We start from the raw sequence: 25908 nt of genomic DNA, 5'->3' as shown, positions 1-25908 counted from the left end.
TAAAAAGTCACCAGCTTCGACAGATGTGACCCAGTGTCAGCATTTTTTTCAATTTTTGTTTTTTTATAAATTCTTGTTTTTCAGAACTCTCATTTCTTCCATCAAACAGTGAGAAGATGATGGTCCACTAAGTGGCCTGTGGCATGTCGTGTTCTTTACAGGGCTCCTGTTGGTCACTGTTACAATTTAATAGCTGCACGTGTATCAGGCTTGGTAGTCCTAAACCCATATTGTGTATGCCCTGCCTCCTGTAGCATACGTTTTCAGGAGGCTGGTTCTGGCTGACATACATTCTTATACCTACTCATTCCTTTTAAACCCATTAGGGTATCATGCCTTTGGTTAAGGTCATGAGTAGGGTGTGCAACAGCCTACTCCACCGCACTTTTGGAAGATCAGGTCATCAGTTTTTACTGGTCTCCTTATTCTTGCCTTTTCCTTCAGGTCTTTCTTCCCTGCATTTGTAGTGGTGTCCTTTTCAACTGAGTTGCGGTGAGGAGCCACATACCTAAAATACATCTCTGCCAGCTGAGATGATAAAACAGGTCTGGGCAAGGAAGGGTGTCTGTGGACACAGTGCAGGCTGGAATGTGGATGTAGTTGCCTAGGCCAAGACTAACTCCTTGAGGTGAAGGTTTTATTTCTTTCCTGTGAGTAAGCTGGGAGTGTGTTAGCTTGGAGTAGCAATAGGTTTAAGAAAATTATTTCTTTTTGTTTCCTTTTCTCTGTTTCTAGGAAAAGATACTCCTTGTGTTAAGAATCCAAAACAGAGGCTGGATGCTTGCTTTGAGCTGTTTGCCACCAAAGAGAGAAGAAAAAAGCAATCTTTGCCAGTGCAGATTTTTTGTCTTTTTTTTTTTCTTTTTTCTTTCTCCCTTTCCTAGGAAGGGGGTCCCTTCCTAGAAAATGAAGGGAACTTGAGTTGTTGAGTTGGCAGGTAATTGATAGTCTGAAGAAGTACTTAACTTTTACATAACTACCTATGAATATATTTAGGAATCTGGCAAGCTGCAGTGAACTGTGTGTTTTTCATTATGTTGGTGTTTTTAAATTTGTTGAAAATGGGCTTCTTTTATGGGTGGTAGAATTCCTTTTAAGTTGTCATTCAGAAACACCCAGAGGGGAGACGAGGCATGACAGCTCAGCAGATCGTGCTGTGCCATAACCCCAGGCAGGACGCTGGTGTGCCCTAAGGAGCAGCATGTGGCATGAAGCAAAATCTGGAGGTTCACCAGCCCCGACTGGCAAGACTCGGGAATTTACAGCACTGGTGTAACTTAGGCAGCATGTGAAATACTTTGCTCGCTTGGTCTCATTTTTGCTGCTCTAGCTACTGAATGCATAACTACCTGATTAATGCAGAGATTTTAATCTTCTGACCCCTTTGCAAACACTTATTAATTGCATTCATACATTTATGAATTTGTAAAACTATAAGGGATAATTATGATCCTGTAATTTGGTCTCTCCATGCAATTGAACACAAATCTTTTACGAAATCTAGTGTTTTATTCCCCTTACTTTTAAAGCATGCGTCTTATTTTAGGAATCTGTTTTTGTAGCCCCAATCTCCAGTCACTGGAATTTCTCAAACCATTGTCAGGCTTGTTGCTTACAGGATAATCAGGCTGGTCTTAATCTTCACTTTTTAAAAAAACAAGTGAGCAGAGCTCTTAGAACTGCCTCAGTATAGGGCATGTTCTCCAGTTCATAGGTATTGCTCTTCCATTTGCTTTTTAACTTTCTATTTTCTATATAAATTAGAAAACTGTTTGCTGTGCCAATCAGGTTTACATATGTGCCAAGTAACCTGCCTCTTCTCTTGCTCCAAAATGTTGTCACTTATATCAAAGGTCATTTTACCCTTTTTGGCTTATATCTGGCATAGAAGTCTGCCCAATTGAATATTTACTAGGACCCTCCATCGTCATCATCATCATTGTCATCATTATAGCATCTGGAAGAGGATTTCTGTTTCAGGACTATTACCTACACTCTTTTGTTCCTGGACCTTGCTTGGCCTCACTGGGGCACACGTTACTCTCTCATCTTGCTCACTAGATCTTGTGAAGAAAATACAGAACAAGTGCAAAACCAACCACCATCGATGTTTTTCTCTCTTCCCTGGAAGAATCTTGCTGAAGTCTTGCGAACTAGATTTATAGAGCATTCAAGATTCACCAGTCTCCTTTTAAGCATCTCAAGTCAGATGTTTGGAATGTTTCCACTCTCCCAATTAATCAGAAGCTGCTGGCTGCTCTGGATTTGCCCCTCTTCCTCAGCAATATACCTCTTCAGTGTTAAACCTTTTATATTTGAAGAATCACTGTCCTCTAATGCTGATGTTTTCAGAAATGGAATGACTTAGAAGTAAGACTTGCTGCTAAAATGGTGTGGGATTTAGTCTGTTTGCTCTTTAACTTTAGCGGTTTATATAAACATAGATTTGGGTCAGTCTTCCCCCTTCTCCCCCTGACTTTTTCTACTCTGTTCCTGTCTGCAGGAAGTCCTTTACCACTGGGTGACACTGTTTGATAGTTCTTAACATTTGCAACAGTGAAGCCCTGAAGAAACTGTCCTCTGACTCTTTGGACTTCTGATTTTGAATCAAGGCTCAGTTTTCCTACGAAATCCCATATTTTAATGTAGTTAGATTTGGTTCAACCAAACCTGCCCTGATTTTTAATATAGTGGTCCAGACTGACTGGTCTAGAACACTGATGGTGCACTGTAGCTGCAGGGAGTATAAACTGATCTTATTTGCTTTTCTAATCTTAAAATCTCTTTTAAAAATGTGTCACTTCAGAATCGCATATGGATCACTGTTGACCCATGTATGAATAAATTGCTAGTTACCTTTTGGGATTAATCTAGTTGCAAACTGTGCTGTGGAGTGCATTTCCTAGGAGGCATAATTTCAGTGATCTTCTCCTGAAAGTCATGTTTACTGCAGTGTAATAATTACCTGTGTAGTGTATTGGTGAAAGCCAAATATATGTTTAGTTGCATCCCTTTGCTAGTCATGATTTATTCCTTTCAAATGAATGACGTTAGATGAGGTGTTTGTATGACATGCTGTTGTTCTTCAGGAAGAAAGCAATACAGTTACTAAAGGCCTTTTCGATGAGAGTTGTCCAAAACACTGACTCTTCTTCTTGCCATCAGAATGGCTTTCCATATCCCCAATCCTGTCTAAGGTTTTCAGTAATCACAAGGCACTGAGCAAAAGGAATATGGAGTATAGAAAGTCCTTAATAAACATGCAGGACTTTTGGGGAAGAGAAATGATGCAGATAAGATGCATAGTCTACTTTATCTGCCGTTAGTCTTAGATTGGAACCATGGTGTTACAGCATAGACCAGGATTTAGGGAAGATGGGCACTCTTCACAGTGTGCTAGTCCTCATCCCGTGTCTTTCTGTCTTTTCCACTGCCTGTATTAAAAATTAGATGCTAAGTAGTTTGTTGCACAGAAAGTCTATATCCATGTTTTGCCTGCGTCTGACAAAAAGGGGATCTAGTCTCTGCCTGCAGTGGTGAATGAAGGTCTCCCTCTCCTTCTTCTCTCCCAGTGCTCTTACAGCCCACCTTGCATGGAGACCTCTTGTTGCAGTAGGAGGGGAGAGGCACTTTCTTTCTTTCATCTTCCACCTCTAACTACACAGCTGCATTGATACTTCTTCAGCATTTTAACTGAGCAAGAGAAGAAAGAAATGCAACTATTTAGAGCTGGTACTTTCAGCTGGTTTCAAAGCTGGTGGCAGAGAGCTTTGTCACAGATCTTGCATCCTGAGGAAAAATTCTTCTGGATTAATACAAATTCCTGTTCATTGGTCCTAGTGATTTTAGTGGAAGGTGAGGCTATTCTTAAAGCAGTTTGTGTCTTTCTGCATCTCTTTTCCAAGTAGACTAGAGACCACAAGGAACCAGCCATTCTGCCCTTGCCAGCATTGCTCTTTAGTCCTCAGTCTCTGGGGGGATCTAGGCTCTTCCCTTAGCACCCAAGACTTGACTGTACTTCAGAGCACAGGGACAGAGACTGCCTGGTGGTGTTTAAATTGAATGAAAGCCATAAACAGCTCTTTGCATTTGAGAGAATTGTAACAGTGTGGAGCACTGCCCCAAATCTTGCATTCTGTCTCCCTTTAGCCATCAGTGCCAATGCAAACATCTTTAAAGTGACCGTCTTTCTTCTGGTTTCTCATCTAGTGGATGTTTTTTCTGTGCTTTGTTGACATTACTCTCTCAGCAGTACTTAAGGGAAGAAAATGAGTGTTAACTGGATGTCCTTGAAATTTTGAGTGGTTTAGTTCATTTTATCCTCTAAAGTGACAACAGGAACAGCTTCAGTAGCCAGCAAGCCCTTCTTCTTTCCATATCCTTGACATCACCGAGATTGCTTTGGGCTGCCCTGATCAAGTGAGCAGGAGTGGCACCCTTGTTCCTGCGAGAAGTCTACGTGGTCTGTCAGTCTTTTGGCAGCCATGCAACTAATGAAGCCGTTAACTGATGATACCCAGTATAAGGAAGGTGCTGTGAGTTAAACTGTTCTGGCATGGTATGGACAGAAGTTTTTCAGTCTTGCTACTTCTTTGTGTCTGCTGGGATCTGAAGATTTAGAAGTGCATGACCAGAAGCAGCGAGATTGGCCTTGCAGAAGCTCGTGGTGATTTCTAAGATGCTCTTCTCCTGTACGTGTGTGAGCTGGGGCACACAGGGATGAAATAACCTGTCTAAGATCAATAAGGCAAGGCTGGAGTCATAAATAAAAGCCAGGTGGCTGCTAAAGGGTTTAAAAGTCTGATGGTATTCATTTTGTTTGAAGAATAGTAATGTAGTAAGTAATCTAGTAACAGGTTGATAGTTGATGAGCGATCCCTGTGGCACAGTAGGTACACACTGCCCTAAACATGTTTGATTCTGAGGCAGGTGAAGACACTCTCCTCTTCTGATCTAGAAGCAAAACTCGAGTGGCTGGGAAGTGGCAGCCTTTTTGAAAAAAGCATGAGGGGCTGGGAGAAATTGCAGCTACTGGGACCTCTCTGGTCCTTCCCTCTACCTCCACAGGCAGTCTGGTTGTGTTTTGCCATGATCCAAACCCCATCATCCCTTTCAGTTGTGAAAGACAGTGTGAATAAGAGCCAAACTCCTTGGACAGTGGCTGGCTTGAGCATCTTGGCTGGGAAGGGTATTTTGTATTCTATTTTCAGGAACTCTTACTTTGAATTAAAGGGTGAACTGTGGGAAGTTATTAATGATATCTACAATCAAGGATTAATCAAGTAAATCTCTCTAGTCAAGTGCCTCTTACTGCACCCAGAACATATGGGTAAAAATGATAGCAGTGGTGAGCTTTCATGTGCAAACAGTGCTGTGATGATGCCTGGAAAGCCCACTCTGCATTTAAGTAGCTCTTTAGCTTTCCACCTGAGCTGGCTGATACAAGCGGTGCTGGTTGTGTAACGTCTAAGCAGAGACGTGCTGAAGAATTTTTATTCCAATTCCTCTTGAAATCGGAAGGGGGAGAGAAAAACCATATTTCTTCTCAAAAAATGCCTTTGGGTTACTTGTAACAAACCACAAGTCTACGCAGTAGTTTAAAGAGCTAAAAATGTAAGTCTTAAAAAATAGCGTTTGATGGTTTACAGTACAGCTCAGAACAGATGTTGAAGCTTTTTTGAGAATAAAATCTTCAGGAGGTACTCAGTGTTTGAGCTAATGCTTCTGTGGAAGATATTAATTCAAGAATTTATAAAGGCAAAAAGGAAATAATGTGAATTTAGCCTTAATGTAACTTTTGGATCCTGGACTAGTCTGTTATTTTTATGTTCATCGGTATTTTTAGGTATTTATTTATCTGCTTTTTAAGGGACCTCAACTCCACCTCTGCTTTCATAGCTGGAAATAATTGTGGGAATCATTTGAAAGGTGAAAATGCCATATATGTGTGTAATAATATAAATTTATGGTGTCTCGCAGGAATTTTTATATTCAGATTCCATATGTAGAGGGTGATTTCTGTTATGAGCAATACCAGATAGAAAATAAATGCAATTCCCTGAATGCCATATAAACACGAGGGGTTTTTTGGCATGAACTTTCCTCTGTTGTGGAAGCTATGGGAGCCCTGTTGTAGCAAAAGCTCTGGCAGCTGCTGAATCCTTAACCCGATGCTGTTAAGATCTACTCTGAATCTGTTAAAAATGCTAGTGGCTGTCTGTAGTTCTCTTTGTACGCGTGTTTCTAGTGTTACTACCATTAAGGGACTTTTTCTGAAAAATACCCTCTGTAGATAGAATAAAAAATAAATAACATTGGAAGCATACGTGTCTGTTGGACATGCTCCCCCAGATGTAACTTGCATGCTTCTGGCACACCCTGGTTCAGTTGTATCTATTCAGTATGATCAACTTGACAGGTCTCTTCCATTCTCCCAGAATTTACTTGTGCTCCAAGGAAAATAAATGAGAGGATTGCAAGTATGTGACCACTTGGTCTTGGCTCTCCAAGACTGAGGTACCAGTATGGTACTTCTTGATTGCTCTAAGAGCATCTTTGTATCTGAAAACATTACATTTCTGTCCGGGAGGATACTTGAAGTTATTTTTATACAGAGGCATTTTCTTTGTCTACTGGGATATTGAAATTGCTTTGTAGTTCTGTTTGAGGAGTTAGAATTCCTCTTCCATGTAGCATGCCCAATTTATTCTTTCTCGATGAAAATCCATGTGTACGTAAGAAGTCATGGACAAAGTCTGTGAGAGTTACTCAGGCAGGACAAGATAGGGTAGATAAATGCTTTTGTGCTGCTTGTGCAGCAACAGCTAATTCAGCAAATGCACTGGGGAAGCACCTGCCAAATTAGTGGTTGTATTAAACTTGAGCCAAGCTCAGCTAAAACATCCCCTGAATCCAAATCTCTTTCCTTTGTTTTGGAGCAAGGTAATGGGGAAACACAGAAATGGATTGTGCATTCTCAATTGATCATGTAACAGCAGATGGTTAAAAGGAGCCTCTCGGATGCTCTTAAGGAGGCATATTCCTGTGAAGTGATTATTTGGATTGCTCATGTCCCACTGTTGCACCTAGTGATGATCTGAAAGCAGCTTTATGGGTTGTGTACTTTTGTGGTGATGAGCACTAGAGACTTGTGGAATTAATTTTTTTTTTTTAGTTGACTAAACTTTGATGACTTTCAAGGGATTCTTGAAAGCTTGACTGGTTTATTGGTGTGAGCCTGAATCTCAGAATGAAACTGTGGGGCTACACTACCAGCTCTGTTACTGTCCGCCATTGGCATGGTGAATCCTTTGTGCCTCAGTTTCCTTTTTATGTGAAACTTGCCTGTGCTTTTGTAAATGTTTGCTTTGAAAGGGTGTGGGTAGAAATCACACTGTCTTATTTGTATTGTTTGTGTATAATATTACACAGTGACTCCGCGGGACTGGGTTGGTGGCCTCCAGCCAGACTGAGGTTTGCAAAGGGTGTAAGAGGATTCACTGAGTGGGAACTGGGTGCCCTATTTTGCTGGCTCTGTTAGGAAATCCTAGCTGAAATCATTTGCAGCCTAATCACACACTGAAAGCATCTTCAGTTCCCAAGGGAGTTTTATTCATTCAAGTTTGCTGCTAGTAGAGTTCATGTTACATTAGGAAACCACAATTCCTGACCTCTGAGTTTAATACATTTTTAAAAATAGAGATGGGACAGAAGAAAGAGGAATCAATAGACTTTATTTTAAGGGCTTGGCAAAAGCAAATCTGTGTGCTGCAAAGTATTACATGAAACTTTCTGAGAAATGGCTGAATGAAATTGTTTTCAGGGGCTCGTGTTAAAAAAAATAGTACATTATGGCAGACAGTTGTAGGGTAATTCTGTGTTTTTCATCTTCGTCTAAGCAAACAGAAGACTTGTCTTGAAGGAGCAGCAGGTTATTTTCGGATTTACTTTAATGGAGAGCTGCTGATGACAAATGCCTTTTAGAAGACTTGCAGCCCCATCAATGCGTCAGAACTGATAGAGGGGTACAGAAAACCAAATACTTGCAGAGCAGGTTTATTTTGGGTGGTGGCTGGATATGTAACATCTGAGTTGTTTAGTTGTGATAAGCCTGAAATGAACACTGAGGAAGTATGAATCATTGTGTCCTTATTTAAAAAAAAGAAAAGAACTATAGCTAGTTTATTTATTGTCTACGGTAAAGAGAAAAGACTTCCACACATTTTCTATTAGCAGCATGGTGCTATGTGTTATATGTTGAAAAGTATGCCATGGTTCGGGTTTTGAGGGGTTTGTTTTTTTTTTTTATATGGCATGCAACTAAACAATGAGGGATTTGAGATAGGAGTTTAGCGAAGGGCCACACGAGATGGGCTGGGGGCCAGGGCGCAGGTGCTGCGGCAAAGGCTGAGGGACCTGGGCTGGCTCAGCCCGGAGCAGAGGCAGGGTTGGGGGGACTAACAGCAGCTCCCTGTGCCTGGGAGGAACTTACCAAGAAGGTGGATGGAGCCAGGCACTTCACCGTGGTGCATGGCTGGAGGGTGAGAAGCAACAGGCATGAGTTGAAACGAGAGGTTCATGTAGGTGTAAGGAAAAACTTCACCATGAAGATGGGCGAGCAGGGTTGCCCACAGAGGCTGTGCAGCCTTGGAGGACTTCAGGACTTTCCTGAGCAACCTGGTCTGATCTCATAGCTGTTCCTGCTCTCAGCAGGAGTTTGGATTAGAAATCTTCCAAGTTTCTTCTGACCACAGTTTTCCAATGATCCGGTATATTTGGCACATGTGGTGATAGCTGGTTGCTTGATTGAAGCAGGAAGGACTCTGAAGGGGTGATGGAAGAAGTATTTTTATTGCATGATCAATGTCAGTAAGAGGTTTATGTCATGTACAGCAATATACTTACATAGTTTTGAACTGTGGGCAATTTTTATATTAGTTTCAGAGGTCTCTGTGAGAACTAGCACCCCCACAGAGTTAAAAAACGCTACATATAAACTTGCCTTGAAAAACTAATGCAGGGGCCACCCTGAGAGCCGCTCACACTGATAAGCTGTTTCTCATTGGATTTGCTCTGTAGAAGCTTGCTCGTCTGTGTGAGATGTAGCACCAGTAAAACACAATTCACATCATCCATTCAAACAAAGAAGCTGAAAGGGCTATCCCAGGTCCATTGGACACACTCAAATCTAGAGTGGCTTCCCCGCATCCGCTGAAAATTTACTCCTGTCGTTTTGCTTTTTCATCTGTTAAGCACACATGCAGCCCAAGCAGGGTGATGGTGGTACTGTTCAGTATTAATATACTGAAGTATTAGTGGAAATCTTTCCACTATATCAAGTGGATTTTGAATCAGACCTGAGCAACAATATGAGATTCCTAATGAAAGAAAATAGTTTAGGGATTAAACTGAGACTGAATTTGGACAGGTTTTGCAGCCCGTGGAGTGAGAGAGGGAGGGAAGGGCTGGTAACAGTGGGATCTAAATTAAAGTACATATTCAGCTTTTACTGGAAAATACGCAGCAAATCCCAGTGATTCTCTGATCTGTGTCATAGCCCTGTACCATACAGTGTTCAGCAGTCAGCTGTTCTGCCAGTCAGGCTAATGGAGGTCTCTCGCCTTTTCTTTCATGTCCAATTGTTTCATCTCTGTAAACCCACATGCTGTGAGATTATTTTTTTAGGGTCTGTTTGAGGGGCCAATGTTTCATCAAACTGATAATTGCAGATTCTGTGTGCAGGTTCCACAACAGCAAACGAAGGCAGAATTGCTCTGAATGTGCTTTGTTTTGGATGCTGAACTTTTTGTGACTGAGGCTTTGTAATGGAATGGGATATGAATGGTCACGTATAAATTATTTGAAACCATAGTTTACTTGTCAGCTGTTGATTAAAAGTTGTGATTTGGTGTATAAACAAGCTTTTTAGGATAGGAAAATGCCATGTTTCCAGATGATATAAATCATAAAGACTTCATTGCCTTTAGATCAGTGAATTTCTGTGGATTTTCACTGGGTGAAATATGGCCTTTAAGAAACAATCTCATCCAACTTTTTCTCCTCTACCTTTCCCCTCAAAAATATGTCCCCCAATCCCAACAATTGCAGATCTGGCAATTTCCACACAGAAGCTTTTGCTCAGTGCAGTACAGTTCAGGGCTTATCCACAGAAGGTGTTTTCCCCATAGCTGACATGATACTGGATGGCAGGAATGTCTTCAGGGTCTCAGTATTGATGATCTAAAAATGCTTCATCTGAGTAGGCTTATTAAAATCAATAGAGATCTTCATGCGCTTAACCTAAATTATTTGTCTAATTCTTAAAATGGGGGTAATCTGTGTCTCCAAGTCAATGGATGAAGACTGTTGGAGATGACATGGTTGTGAAATTGCCATCTATTTAAAAAGATACTACTGATGTTTGCTCTGAGAGCCTTTACTTACTACAGACAAAATTAATCTAGGAAAAGCATAACTGTTACCAATGTAATATGCTGCCTTTATGTTTTAATACATCTTTAAAAGGCCTTTCAATGCAGATTTACTGCAGTTTTCCCCCTGTTTTACAGATACTGTGAGCAAGGACACTGAACCCAAAGACCCATATCCCATTCCAAGAAAGATTATGGCTGAACCAGACTACATAGATGATGACAATCCTGAATTAATTAGACCTCAGAAATTAATTAATCCCGTGAAGTCATCCCGGAATCATCAAGATCTCCACAGAGAGTTGCTTATGAATCAGAAAAGGTAAGAGTCTAAAAAATGACTTGTGCCACCCTCCCACCCCAAACACACAGCTTGTCACCTTGATGAAACTAAAACTCGTTTTACCCAAAACCCAGCAGACACTTTTTGATTCAGATCTTGTAGGTGAAAAGACTCTGTTTGTTAACTATGGCATTTATTTCTGTTTGAATTTCAGTTGCTCTGCAAAAGCTTGCTATAAAAGACTTCTAATTTTGTTTTTGTGAATACTCACGAAGGGTCAGTTTCAAGAGGAAGCAGTTCAGTTCTCCTCTATCACATTTCATATTGGTTACCTGGGCACCGTAATTTGTCTTGAACTCTTAACTTCATCAAGTATTTCACAAAATTTTGCTATTACCAGCAGGATGATAAAATCTGTGGGTTTTCACTGTTCCCAGTGCTCTAATTTTATGGAGCCACTTTTAAATCAAAGAAATCATATATTTTTATTTCACATGAGACTGTTCTCTACTTACTTGATCTTTCTTGCAATGCAGTGTGGTAGTCTGGCGCCTGCTCTGCTGCTGCACAAGTGTTTCTTTGTATGTTACACAAATGCTGCTTCCTCCATTCTGGGATTGGATGCACAGCTGTTGCTCTATATATTGCTTTTAGAGATGTAAATAACTGGAACTTGATTTCATCAACTTCAGGCTTTTTGAGACCCAGGACCTTGATAAAGGAGAGGAGGAAGCTATTGCTTCAGCTACTCCAGCACAACTGGGTTTGTCTATTTGGCAAGAAGAGTCACATTGTGAAAGTTTATCTTCCCCCCCCCCCCCCCCCCCCCCCCCTCTGGTAGGGTAGTATTTTGAGGGGAGAAGGGGTCTTTTCTATGTGTAATAGCAAAATCCTCACAAATGCTAGGCTTAGATACTTAATTCTAAATGAATTGGATACACAATACAGCATTTCTTTAGTGATGAAGAAGTAGAAATGTTTTACAGAACGCCAACTGAATTGGAAGAAACTGGCCTAAATAGGTGTTTGTCCTATTTTTCGTTAATGGGATTAAACATCAAAGTCAGTTCCTAGCACCAAGAAGTTTATAGTCATTGAAAGAAAGATAGTTGAAGTTTCCCGACTTACGGTCTTATTCTAAAGGATGTGGAGGCTGCAATAAATTAAGGCTACTTTTTTTCTTTTAAGTTTATGAAAGCATAAAGCACTTTTAAATAGTATGGAGTTCTGTTCTTTTCTTCTAGGAGAATATCCTATTACACAGAGGAGTTGTGCAGCCCTCAATACCCACTCTTCTCTTATTGTGATTTTGATTAGCTGCAGCTGTTAATTTTAGATTCTTATTTATTGGTGCAGAAATGAAATACTTTGAGGGTTTTCACCAGTAGAAAAACTTGTGGTTTTGGGAAGAGGGTTAGTCTTCTGTGCTTCGTGCCACTGTCCTAGCTCTGATATGAGGCTTTTTGGTAATGTAGATATTAGGCTTGTGTTCTGCTTTGTTACTGTAAACTGTCATATGTATGGAGGACTTCTGGTACTCCTACAGAATTCTGCTTAACATGCACCTTATTTTATTGTGAAGACTCAGTGTAGGCACCAGCAGCTTCACTTTTTTACCAGTCAGCTCTGAACAGCCTTTTCTGGATCTTAGAAGATATTAGCCAGTGCTGGTCCGATCATTCTCCATGGCTACTGTGAGCAGTGTCTATTGAGTCTTTAACTGATGTAGTTATTTACTTGCAGAAATGGTAGTTGTTTGGGGCAAACAAAGATCCAGGTAGTGGTACCTCAAGGCATTGGTCACTTATCTTAAATTGTTTTTACTTATTAGGAGTCAACCTCAGTTCTGCAGAGCATTGGTCCTGTCCCTTCGAGGTTTTAACCCTATCAGCTCTAACTTGTGTTATAGCACACTTTGCTTTTTTATTTAACCAGAAGAATCACTAGGAGGTGATACAAGACTCCCAGTTAATCCAGTAGTCACCTGTTTGTTGCTTTTCCTTTTTACATATGAGAGTGAAAACAGGATTGACGATACAGTTGTTCTGTTACAGATCTGACTACCAATCCCACTTAATTAGACTGAGAGGTTGTATTTGCTTGTATCTTCTGCAGGTCCCCTTTATTATAGCTACAGCACATCTAAATCAGTCTTGGGCCTCTGCTTTGTTACAGTGCAACCTTACTGAAAAAAAGCAGGACCAAGTAATGTTACATAGCAGCTTGCATCTGGTTTGTGGCTGTCTTGATTGCTAATTGCCAGCATGGAAGTTTCCATTGGTTCAGCTCTCACTGATCCAGTAGTAGTAACAAAAAATCACTCCAGCTTTTCTCTGCCTGACTTCAGTTTTATGTGTTAAAATGTAATTAAAAAAGTAGTAAATATAAAATACGAACACAGTCTTGTAGTTTCTGTTGCATTCAGGCCATGAGACCTATTATGAGAAATAGGGAACAGCGTTTGGTGTTGCTAAATATTTGATTTTGCTGTCAGGGTATGTACAGGGATAGAGTGTTGCATAATATATGGAGTCATTCATAGATGTCACCATAAAATGGCATTTTAATGTATTATTGGACATGCTGTCAGATATGCATGTTATGGAAGAATTAGGCAACCACAGATACAGACCAAGCAGGGGAAGGTAAAAATACGCTTTCTGAAAGCTTATTCAGATTATTGAGTTTCTTAAAGTTGAAATAAAAAATGGTTGATGTTAAACTTAATGCTGGATGTTTTTGCATAATAGTCTTCACAGGGAAGATGACAATAACAAAGGCAAATTTCAGATCTTTCTGCTCAGACTTAAGTGACGCTAATATCTGAATACAAGGGAGAGCTTTGAATCTTAACATAACAAATTTTGAAAATATCGTAGCATAACAGAGATAAAAGAAATAGCTGAAGCCACAAAAATAAGTAGGACTAAGTGTGTATCTGTTTGTGTGCCTATGTAAATGAATTCACGCATCTTCCCAAAGAGTAAGCTTTCTCATTTTAGAGTAGTTGTCTTGGAAAGCAATTTGTGCTGAACAGACTTGAAATGCTCAGTTGATGTAGTACCTAAAGTCTTTTGAGAGGGAGAATCTTCCAGCCTTTGTCTGGTCTCCAAGGTGATTGCAACTTTTTTTTATTCTGGATTTTTGTTGTCTTAGCTCTTTGTGGTTTTGAGTGTAGCCTGGGAGCTCTCACTGGAAATAGCTTTGCAGCCAGGCATGGGTAAAGCTCTCACATTTTTCAGGGAAGGACAGAATCCACAATTTCCAGGAGCAGTGTGACAAAATCCAGAGGGAGACCACGTTTTAGTTCTGTTCATGCAAACTTCTATGGGCATAACACCCTGCGTAGGACTGTCTGAACACAATCTCTCAGTTACCAGCCAGCAAGGGAAGCCTTTTGTCCAAAATTTGTTTCTAGCTCTACTAGAGACTTGATTTTTGATTTTTTTTTTTTTTTTTTTAATCCATTCTTCTGGAGTTGAGAGAATGGAGGGAAGACTAGAAGAAGATGAAAGTCAAAGTAGTGAATTATACAGGAGAAATACTAGCATGCACGTTAAAGGGAAATATCCTCAGTAATAACATGACTTAAATTCTAGTTCAGGGTTTTGGTTAGAAACCAGGCAAATGTCTGCATGTTTTTTTCCTTTTAATTAATTATATATATTCCAATGTATCTAAGTAGGCAACTACTTGACTTTAGAAAACTGTGACTTGACTTTAGAATTCTGTGTGAATTTCTGCTAATTAAAACTGATCTCTTTCTTCCCTGTTCCCCCCCACACCACCACTCCTCCCATTTAATTTGAAGGGGTCTTGCACCTCAGAACAAACCAGAGCTACAGAAGGTGATGGAGAAAAGGAAACGAGATCAAGTTATTAAACAACAAAAAGAAGAGGAAGCACAAAAGAAGAAATCAGACCTGGAAATAGAGCTACTGAAACGGCAGCAGAAACTGGAGCAGGTGAGTTGGGGAATAACACTACCTTTACACACCTACATCTGAGCTACTTACCTGAGACTCCCTTTGTAGACAGGAAAGAAGCAGCAGCCAATTTTTGGCACATTTCCTCTGATCAAATGCAGATATCTTTTTTAGGATGAGTCAAATCACACTCTACAATTACCTGTTTGTTGTCACTTACTCTATAGGAACTGCATATGGTGTCTGCCTTTGGTCAAATGAATCCTGCACCAGACAACAGGAATGTGTGTGGAGCACTGACCTTATTTAACCATTGACACTGTGGTGAATTAGTCAACTCTTGTAGTCTAACTATTAAGAGATGATCCACTAAGAATGACTGTTAGGCTGTAGTGCAGCAAAACTGGTGGATGCTTAATGAATAAAAAAATCAAATGATTCTTTCTCCTGGGGTACATAAGAAACTAGATGACTTTAAAAATATCTTTTGTAGCCTTAAAACCTGTGAGCCCATTGGCATTTTCAAATGAAGGAAAAGATCCTGAGTATGGAGATATGTGGAGTTGGAGTTCATTGTGGTGAAGCTTACTGCTAGGCACAGGGCCAGCCAAACATCTCTGTGCCTCTTAAGGCACTTTGTGTACCTGCGAGGAAATATCTCTACAGTGAAGCACCTCATCAAAGAAGTCACTGTGCCTGAAGCATTGCATTTATTTTTAAATAAATGAATGCTTTAAAACAGTATCTTCTGTTTTTCTCAATGGAAATCAATTAAGCCAAATAATTACTCTATTGAAAATGAGGTGTAATCCAATCATTATTTAGGTTTGGGGGTTTTATTATTGTTTTTTCTTAATTAGGCTTAGAAATATTTTTGGAGGGAGAAAGCTATTGTCTTTTTAAGGGTATCATCCTGTCACTTTTCCTTTCTGCTCTTAAGGGCCCAGCTTCAAATGGTTCAGCTTGTGGGAAGATTTGATTTGAAACTGAGCTATCCAAGGACATATGTAGAATAGAAAATTCTGTAGAAGAGGAAAAGCCTGCCCATTGCAAACAATATTGTAACTTCGTAAACATCATAGGAACAGCATTAATTTACAACACGACTCATGGAGGAACGTTGTCATGATTTATTCTAACAAGGCATGTGCCTTGCCAGTGAACCAGAGACAAAGTAGAGATTATTTAGGTAGAGCCGTACATGGTCCCCATTAATCAGGAAGACCTTGGTCTGTTTAAAAAAAAAAAAAAAAAAGAAAGAAAAAAAGCTCCTTTCAGGAGCTTTTGTTAGTTTTCTAAAGGGTTGTTTCTTCCTTTCTGCTGACTTATCTGCCTTCACTGAGGATTGCCAAGCAATCTGTATTCTGTGTGATGTGTAAGCTGTGTTCTGTACGGGCACTGTACAGCCTAGCCCCATAGAGCAGAGTGTCTAACCTCACATGTGATTTTGAGTGTCTGCATGGGCAGGAGCTCCAACTGGGTTAAAAATGTCAGTGAATAGGCTCTCAAAAATGGACAACTAGGGGCCAAGGAGGATTTTTTTATTTTCTTTTTGTGATAGACAAAATGGATACACCAAAAGAGGCTCAAGTTAGATAGAGAAATCCATACCTAAACACTCAAATAAATTCTGCAAGTGTGCTCAGTAGTAGCTGTTTACATGTGTTCTCCCATAAGGCACATTTGTCCTTGTCCTGTTGTAAAAGCCAGAGAAAGGAATTATTGTAGTTTCTTTAATGAAGATGTTAAAGAATTTCTTCAAAAATGCTTCCATCTTATTCTCATACTGGGCTTGCAGAGTGTTTGTCTGTCTGGCAAAGGTGGACATCTGGAATGAGCTAGAGCCAAGGATTTGAAAAGAATTATCATTTATGAGAACAGATACTCCCAAAGAAATGCAACTTTATCTTTTCCATGAGAGAAAGAAAGGAAGCATTTTAAAGAGTTTTGCATGGCCAGTTATTGAAACCTTTAGGTTTTTGTCTTGTAATTTGAAGATCTGTTTTATATACTTTTTTTTTTTTTATGTGATTCCCTTTTAAGCTGGAACTGGAGCAGCAGAAGATGCAGGAAGAGCAGGAAAACGCACCTGAATTTGTCAAAGTCAAGGGCAACTTGAGGAGGACGGTCCAGGAAGCAACAGAAGCACCAGACTCCTAAAGCCAGCGCCTGCTCAGACTTCCAGCTTTCCTGCAGAGAGAGGCTTTTGCAAGTTGTCTCAGATTTGCCCCTCAAGAGGGAAAATAACAGCATCCAGCTGGCACTTACTGAAGATGAGATTTTTAATTCCTGGGATGTGTGGATTAAAAAGACAGTACCATAAACAGATCGACTTGCCAAATGCAGTCTTGAGATCAATGGATAAGGAGTCTGTTTGTCAGTTCAGTGTCATGGACCAGTCTGATGTGCTTACTCAGAGATTTTAACCAGGGATACTAGAGAAACTCCTTCAGTGTTGCACTGCTTTATCTCTTGTGATCCTAGTTTAGTGGAGATACACAGATTATATTTGCTTTAAAAAGAACAAAAATCCTCCTGTGATGTCTTACAAAGCTTTGCTGTGCAGGTAGATTGCCTCCATCTAGAACTACAGCCTGTGTATATCCCACAATAATTTGTGTTTAGTTGGAATTTTTATCAAAGCTGGGAGGATGGAGGTGTGTTGATCACTGCTGCCCATCCCCACTAGGATAGGCAGCTGTGGGCAAGATGAGAATGCTTCAAATTCACCAGCAGTGAAAAGTTGAGCAGCCTTAAAGCCCATTTTTCCTTGTTTGGCTTGTAGAATTTGGGCTATGAAGGAGCAGAAATCTGATGATCCTCTCACCAGGGAGAATCCAGAAGCTGATTTATCTCTGTCTTTAAACTTACACCGTTGTGTACAGGCCTGTGCAGTGCTACCTGTGAACTGTGAATTTACCTCTCAATGCAAAATGACCTGTCTTCTACTTCTAGTGTTTTGAAGTCCTACTTACTTTGCTGTTGTGGCCTTTCTCATCTAAGGACATGGTCATCTGAGTACAGTGTTAACACATTACTTGGTAGTGTTCAAACTTATTTGCTGGAACTGAAATCAGGAATCTGATCTGCCATCAATTCCAGCTCTTTGCTTGCAGGAACTTGTTGCAGTTCGTGCAACAGAGCAGCGTTTAAGCCAGACCAAACTGGTTGTTGGAATCTACTGAAATGGAATTTTTTTCCCCTAAAGTGAGGCATAAAATGAAATTCATTTTATCCCATCCTTCCTTTAGCCTCAAGAAAGAAGGGGAGTGTGTTACCACTGAGTCTTAGGGTCCAATTCTGTCACCTTCTGCCTTTCCACAAGTTGCCCCTGTGTCTTGCCATTAAATAAAATATTACTCAGCTTGCACAGGGATGGCAGAATCTGATCCTTCATGCTTATGACTACTAGTTATCCAGGAAAGCCTGGGTTGAGGAGGGGGGAACAGATTACTCATGTAGGATTATAGAATTGGATTCTCACCTGTTGTGAATGGGTGCAGGTACCTTATCTTCAGAATCTGGGGAGAAATCCTCATCTTCCTTGGTCGGCACAGTCCTAGCTCTCACTGAAGCTGTGTTCATCCTCATCAGCTGAGGATCTAATCCTAGTCTTTGCCTTAGGATGCTAAACAAAATAATTTCTACTTTGTAATGACATTGGACATAACTGTTTGAGAACACTTTTTATTAATATCAACAGTGGTATGTTTGTATTGTAGAAGTGGTGGGGGAGGGTTTGTTGGTTTGTTTTTTAGTTCCTTTTGCCTTTCCTGTAAGTGTTGGACATTTTAAATACAATGCCAGCACAGCACTTGGGACAAAATGCTCACAATTAGAAATGTTTCCTAGATACAGACTTCAATTTGTCAAGATCCAGGCATTTTTTATGAGGACATAATCAGATTGAGAGTAAATTGAATTGTGATAAGTCTATTGCCATTGATTTAGACTTGCCGTGTGACTCACATCTAGAAGATTAAATATGAAGATGGCCTACCAGACTGTTCAGATTATGGACATAAAAAAGACAAAGGCCAAACGTAAGACTCTTCCATGTATTTTCTCAACAAAGGAACACCCTGAGTGTTGCAGGTTCTTCACTCTCTCCTTCCCTTCTTCTGGAAGGAGAGGATCTTCCTTTCTGGCAGCACATTATTCAAACACTTGCACTGATTGAGTTTGTTTCATGTTGTTGAGAAGACAGCACTATATATGAGCCTTCCATGCCATGCTCATGTTTTATCTTAGCCACTCCCAGCCCACCAAACTTCATGCCTCTTGGTTTCCACTCCACTATTAACCTTCTGCTCAGTGTGGAAATGTCTAGAAGCTGGTGAGGAGACTCTCCTCTGGCTTGAGCAGACCATTTCTTCTCAGCCATTTCCCCTTGGTGAACACAGCAATCCTACCATGCATGCACAGTGAAATGAAGTTGGTGTAAACCAAATGGCACCAGAGTCAGTGGGGGACAAGGACCTCTCTTTGGCTTCAGTGAGTGTGTTGGATTGGGCCTTTCAAGGCTGAAGGCATTCTGCTTTCTCTTCATGTTAGCTTGTGATTCAGGGTAGAGTTTCTCTGTCTGAAACACAGGAGGCCAGAAAACTCCCTTGTACATACAGCGTGAAGTAGGTTTTTGTTTTCGGTTGGAATTAATTCTCTGTGTGAACAGAACATCAACGTGTGTGTTAGAACATCTTTGAATTCTGCTGACCCTTTAGTCTAGGAATCCCAGCCACCTTCATGTCAAATTGACAGGCAAAAGCTTGTCTTTAAAGTCAGGATTGGGCTAGAATGGGCGACCCTTAAATGGGTGGTCAGCTAGTCACACCACAAGTGTCCTGTGCGGCTACTCGAGTAAGAAACTGCTTGCCAGTGAGCGTAAGCAATTGTTAATCTTCCCTTTAGCTATATGGGTTTTGAAGCAATCCAGCAAATATTTCAGTGATTTGAAAATGGCTCACTTACCACTTTGTACTTTTTTAAAACTCTTGCTTTTGATAGTAGTAAATTTTTTAGCATTTTTGTGGCTTTAACCTTCTGTTAATATCTGCACTTGTTTGAGTGTACATATATAAATATATATAAATATAAAAAGGGAGCCTTAATGGATTTGTTTTCATAATTTAATATTTTTTGTATTTGCTCTTGTATAATTGTTTTTAACTAAAGGTATTACAAGAATGAGGGTGGAATACTTAGAACCAAAGTTATGCTTAATAAAATCTACTACATGCTTGGCGTATGCAGTGGTGTCTGTCATGTCCTGCTGAAAACAAAACCTCAGGGACTGTGCTGAGATATCCAGGTTCTTTAAAATTTTGCAATGCAGGGGTAAGTATCAAGATCATGATGACTTTTGGTTCCTTTAAACTGCATCTGTGTTTGTATATGCAAAATTGCTGGCAAACTAGTTGGCAGAAAAAGCTCATTGTGTCTCTTAGTCTTATTATCTTTTGAATATTTTTGATGCAGAAAATTTTTAGGACTGTGTAGCTGTTCAGCTAGCACAAGGTGAGCTGGAGCATGAGGGAAAACTTATGATGGGAATCAAATAATCATGGAACTCATTGCCTATCCTGCTAACTTCACCAAAGTGTGCACCGGGCAAAATTCAACCTTGGAATCGTTAGCATTGCAACAGCTCCATCCTAAGAGGGAGTGAGGAAAGAGTAATGAGCCTGGTCATAGGTTCAGTCCTGCAAAGGTCCTTTTAATTTAGCCAATGCTCAAGCCTTTGGTTCTAGTAGGAAAAACTTGGACATGTGAAAGAGCGGATGCACAAATGATCTGCTGGGTTAGGGTCAAATTGCTAAGAGCAAACTCCTGTGTCAACAGCAGACAGAGAAAATTAGCAGGGGGAGGAACAGGGCTGGAACAGGTGTGGGTCATCAATTCTCCATTAAGATCCTCAGCTCTTACTGGTGAGCCCTGGTCAGACAGGGACAGGTGGTGATGGAGAGGAAGCTGGAGAGGAGTGCGGGGTGAAATGAAGTGGGGGAGGAGGAGAAGAGCAGTGAATTCAGAACAGATGTCAGGAAATGCTTTTTCCTTCAGAAACTGCTCAGCATGTGGAATGGGTCCTGGCAGTACTGCTGATGCAATGACGCTGGACCCACTCCAGGAGCTGTCAAATGTGGGGGAGGTAAAGAACAGAGAGTTAATAAGGGGAGGGTTTCTATGGCCTGACGGAGATACTGCCCTGTGCTCTCCTACCTCAAGCATATCCAAATGTGTTTTGAATTATCCTTTGATATTTCACTCCAGTTCCAGAAAGAAAACAGTGAAGGCATGTGATCTGCTTTTGTAGCATGTCCAGCGGAAAAGATGATCTTCCTTTTGTATGCTTTTTTGGGTTGCATTGAGCTAATATGTTTTGTCGTGTGGCTTTGCGAGCACTGGTCTGTGAGGGCTTTGCTTGTGGTCCTGTGGCCATATGCAGATGGGTTGTGGTGTGCCATAGCTATGTGGAAAGAAGTACCTTGAGGTCCCTTAGTTGCTGTTACAGGGTCCATGGATGGCATTCATAACCTAAAATGGCTGATGGCACTTGTGGTGATCAGTTGCACTTAAGAAAATAACTGAGTGAGACAGCTGGAGACAGAACAGCTTCAGTGGCGCAGTTTCTATAGGATCAAAACTGATGTCTTTAGGGTGAAGAATGGGAGGGCAAGCTGGGTTCTCAAGACATCAGAATAGGAAAAGCACAAACAATGAGATCTGAAGGTGTGGAAATAAAAGATATCTTTCCCCTCACCCTGCCACTTTAAACCATTTGTATTCTACTTGAAATCTTTCATCTGTCAGAGTAAAGGTTTGTGGTGCCCTTGTCAATATTAAGGATGACTGTTGATGAAGGTGGCAGAAACCATGGCCAGAGGAAGTATTTGGTGGTGGTAATAGAGCACTGTCATCCCGACTCCCACTCCAGTGCTTGTCTCCCACAGCCCGTCTTTTCACATTGCTTTAGACCTAGGTAACGGCTGCGTTGGGTCCACCACGCTGCCTGCGTTGCCTGTCTGAGGTTACATGGGGATTACTTCTATTCTGCTTTGGGTACCCAGGGGTCCATTTTGCTGAACCTCAGATAGATGCATTTGAGCTAATCATCTGCTTTTCATTTGTATCAGTGCAGAGAAATCAGCCCTGTGGAGCGCAGTTCCCTTCCTTTCTTTGACTGTAAAGGTGCCTGGAACACCTGACTTGGAGGGAACGTCATCTACGTTGCAAGGCCTCTGAGGCTGGGCAATTCAAATGCCACCTCTAAACCACCCATTCTTTTCCCTGGAGTTTTGCCCCCCAGGGAAGATGAGGCACCTGGATACCTCTAGTAAATTTGGCCCTTAATCTCTGTGTGGTTCATAAACTGATAAAGAGCCCATCTCTCCATTGTGCTCTGGTGCTTGGTGCCATGGAGTCTTCAGCTGAGCCCCTGAGGTGCCGGGGGGACATGTGGCCTCTGCAGGGGGCTGGGGAGAAGGGACCTGCCCCAGGCCAAACACTGGCCAGCGTGGAGGGGAGGTGGCATCTCTGTCACAGTGGTGGTGAGGTAAGGGGGGGGACACATAAAGCACCTGAGAGGGAGCTCCAAGAGCCAGAACCACCCACTACAGCTGTAGTACTTAATTGTCTGAGTAATCATTTTTGGAATTAACTTCTGTTATGTACCCAAGTCTAATCTCTCCGATGGATGGCATGAGCAATTTAACACAGATTGAGGCTGGCACTGGGAAACTTCAGCCTGATTAGGTGGGAAGAAGAAACGTACTTCTTTCCCCCTCTTCAGCTGTTCGGAAACAATCTTTCATAATGCAACTGAAATGCCAAGTCTGCTTCATTGTGCTTGAAAATTAAAGAGCACCCAGCAAGCATAAGCCCCTTAGCAGGGTTCATTTGAAGTGTGTATTGCTCAGTAGAGAAAGGCAAAGGGAGCTGCCTGCAGAGCACTGAATCCCACCGGCTCTGGAGTTGAGGCACGGCAGCCTAGCCCATCTGAAATGGTCTCCTTGAAAAAGGTGTTATGTCCAAGAGGATATCTCGTCTTTGAACTTTCCTTTTGTAAACGAAGCCTAAAAGATTCTCCAATGAAAAGATAATCAGGAATTTGCTTTCATCAGTAGCAGCAGGAGAAGTGAGAGACCCTTTAAACTTAAGCTGTCAAACCTGGAAGGCGCTTCATCACTGCAGTCGTGAACCATAAGGAGTAATTTTCCCTGATGTACAGTTTCAGCACTTGCCTTCATCCAGCTTTATTTCTGTGCTAATCGTTTAGGTGAATTCTCAATTCACTCATCAATTTCAGGGCACCACCTTCATGAGCTGAGCTCAGCAAAATGGCTTTTGGAAATTTGCTAAGCACAGTGGGCCCAATACTTTGCAACGGCTGGTTTGTTAGGGAATTTTTCCTCTCGTTTCTAATACAAATCAAATTAACTCATTAAATACCACGGAGTAAATTCTCTTCAAAACACAGATCTTTCATTTTTTGTCATTTTCTTACTGCAAGGAGTTGCTTCTGTTTTGCTCCAAGAACACCATTCCCTACCTGTTAGGAAATCATGCTGATAAGCAGACCAGAGGCAAACTGCAAACTACCTACAGCTTTAAAAGTCCCCTCTATGGGCAGACCTGCTCAATCCTGATGCTGAAGAGCAGGGATTGCTGTCTGGGGTGGAAAAAGGAGGTGCTAAAAAGGAGGAATAAGCAGTGGGAAGGTGGGTCCCTGACTGATGAAGATTGCCACCTCGCACCTAGGGTTAAACAGCAAGTCAGGGGATGATGCACAGCCTGTGCATGGCGTAGCGTGTTCCTGTGTTCACATCTAATGTACCATATGTCTTTTTTTTTTTCCCCCTGAATCCTCATTGTGCTTTTGATTCCTTTCCTATTGTTTCCTTTCACCCCAAGCTCTTGCTGCCTGTTCAGGCCTCCCTGCCCTTGGATTATTTCCCAGGGCTGGTTTGTAATGAAAGACGTTTAATTAGCGAGGCATCCTTGGGACGGATCTGAAAATGGGTGTTTGAGGCTGATGACCACACTGCCGTGCAGAGTGAAGGGGAAACCCACCCCGAGTGGAAATAAGAAATACTCTGTATGCAAGGCAAAAGAGCAGACAGGGGTAAAAAATCGGAGCATAAATGACAGCATAAATGCGCAACCGGTATAGTTGTATTGAAGTTTTTGTCTCAGAGCCCTGCTTAAAAAGAAAGGCCATGGTGATAAAAGCCTGACAGGGATGAGAAGGAGAATGGAAGGAGTAAGTTGCGTGATTAGCAGCGAGAAGCCTAAAATACATAGAAGCAATCCCTGGGCAAAGTCCTGGGGCGTGGGGTGCCCGGGGCTGGACCCCGCAGCCCCACGCTGAACTCGCACACGCTGCTGCCATCTCCTGGGCAAAGGGCTGCCGAGCGGGGTGGTCCAGCGGGCTGGAGGATTTTACCCGGCGGGAATGGCCCTGTGAAGGCTTTCCTTCCTTCCCCCTCCAAAGCTTGCCTTCCAAAACACAGCGGTGCTGAGCTCTCCAGACTTGCTCTGTTGTAAACCGGTGCTTTCCTGGGGAAATGCAAGATTATTTAGTGACTTTTTGTTATGCAAATGTCATTAACAGTTCCATTGTGCTGAGGCGTGATGCTGAAAAGCCTTGAGTGGGTTTCTAGATCTCAGTAATTCAGGAGCTGGGTTCACAAAGGGGTTTTTGGTGTCTCGGTTTCTGTTAAAATGCTCAGTCTGGTTTGCCATGGAGAGGTCTGCGATGGCTCTTGTGGAGTCCCCAGGGCCGTTTTGCGCTGCTGGATCACTGCAGAGATCCAAGATGTTATCAGGACGTTTTGGGGGTGTGATAAGCCCAAATGTGCCAGGGTTGTGGCTGGGACAGCCTTCTCCAGCAGTTGGTCCTTTACCCCAAGTGGCAACAGCAACTGCCCTGTTTGACTCTGGGGTCACTGCAGAGGATTTACCTACCGCTGCAACTCCTGTGCCCTTCGTGGCCTGCCAGCCCTTCCCCTTCCCGGCAGGAGAGGGACCCTGGCCAGACCCTCGCTCTGCCCCAGAGAAGGGGGCTCGATGGGACACAGTCTGAACACGGGTGTGGAGAATCCTCCATTCCCACATATCCCGCCCATCCCTTTGCAGTTCCCATCCCAGCCTTCAGACCTTCGACTTCTCTCTCTTTACCGGTTCAAACTCCCTCCTTTGCTTTCTAAAAATGTCCCCCTTCCCCATCCTCAGCTCCATCCTCTCGGCTGACAGCAGAATCCTCCTGTTGCTATAACAACGAGCAGCAGCCCGGCCAAATTGGCTAGACCCTGCCACACTTCCCTGCCTGCATCCAAATCACCATCTCTGTGCGAACAACACTCCTTTCCTCCTCAGGTCTTTGCCGTCTGCCTACAAGGGGGAGATTGCTCCGCTCGGGGGGCTGCTGGCCCTGTGCAACCCCCATGTGCCTTCTTCCCCCTCCGTGCATGCTTTGCAGTCCCCCGGTCTGGTCCACACACAAGACGTGGACCACGTTTACTGTCCCCCACACCCTCCGAGCCAAACCACCACTGCTTTAGCCCATAAACCCCATGCAGATTAAATTATGAATACATGAAAATGGGAGGATTGCCTGAAATATGGTGAAAAAGGTGTGTCTAGGGCTGTATCCTGGGCTGGTCTGAAAGCTGGAAGGCATGTCTAGCAAAAAAGTGAAGGAAAAAAAAAAAATTATAAAGCAAAGTCACTGGTGTCCCTGCTCTGTGGTCTGAGCCTCAAGACCAGCCCATGGAGTATCTGCTGCTGTTGGGTAAAGCCTCTCTGTTACTGCAAGCTGGATGTGGGGTGCTGTGGCCAGAGCTTGCTGTTCCTGCAGAGAGCACGAAAACCAGCCCTTCCCACCTTGAGCTCCTGATGGCCCTGCTAAACCCAGCAGCAAGCAGGAATTCATGGTGGCTTTTCCACCCTGGATCGTGAGCTCCGCTTAAAAGTCCTTTCTCCAAGCCTTTCTGGGGCCTGACAGCAGCAGGCTGGAAGATGCAGGCGGGAAATGGCAAATTCCCCTCGAGTGGGGAAAGTGTGGCACCAAGCTCCTCTTCCCCGATGAGCTCCAGCTCTGCTGCCCTTTCCTTGGGCAGGCTGCTGCCCTTGGGGCTTGTGGCGAGGACTTCTGACCACTGTGCTGAAGAAGACCTGGGACAGCCTCCTGGGCTAATGCCAGACTGGTGGGTCATGAGGAACAGCACCTCGAAGCCTCTGTTCAGTTTTGGGCCCCTCACTGCAGGAAAGACAT

General features: G+C 42.3%; 1 protein-coding gene across 3 annotated transcripts in view; it reads left to right on the top strand.

Moving 5' to 3' along the window:
- FAM107B (family with sequence similarity 107 member B) overlaps nt 1-19884 on the top strand; it is a 61819-nt gene extending 41935 nt beyond the window's left edge. For all 3 annotated transcript variants that reach the window (XM_069801661.1, XM_069801658.1, XM_069801660.1), the window contains 3 exons: nt 10569-10752; nt 14525-14678; nt 16683-19884. In XM_069801661.1, coding sequence (XP_069657762.1) covers nt 10625-10752; nt 14525-14678; nt 16683-16799 — 399 coding nt within the window. In that variant the 5' untranslated portion in view covers nt 10569-10624 and the 3' untranslated portion in view covers nt 16800-19884. The remainder of the gene's footprint in view (nt 1-10568; nt 10753-14524; nt 14679-16682) is intronic.
- Nucleotides 19885-25908: the final 6024 nt, after the last annotated feature.

This window comes from Haliaeetus albicilla, chromosome 14 (assembly GCF_947461875.1).
Source record: "Haliaeetus albicilla chromosome 14, bHalAlb1.1, whole genome shotgun sequence".
NCBI classification, from domain to species: domain Eukaryota; kingdom Metazoa; phylum Chordata; class Aves; order Accipitriformes; family Accipitridae; genus Haliaeetus; species Haliaeetus albicilla.
This window is presented reverse-complemented; position numbering and strand designations above follow the sequence as displayed.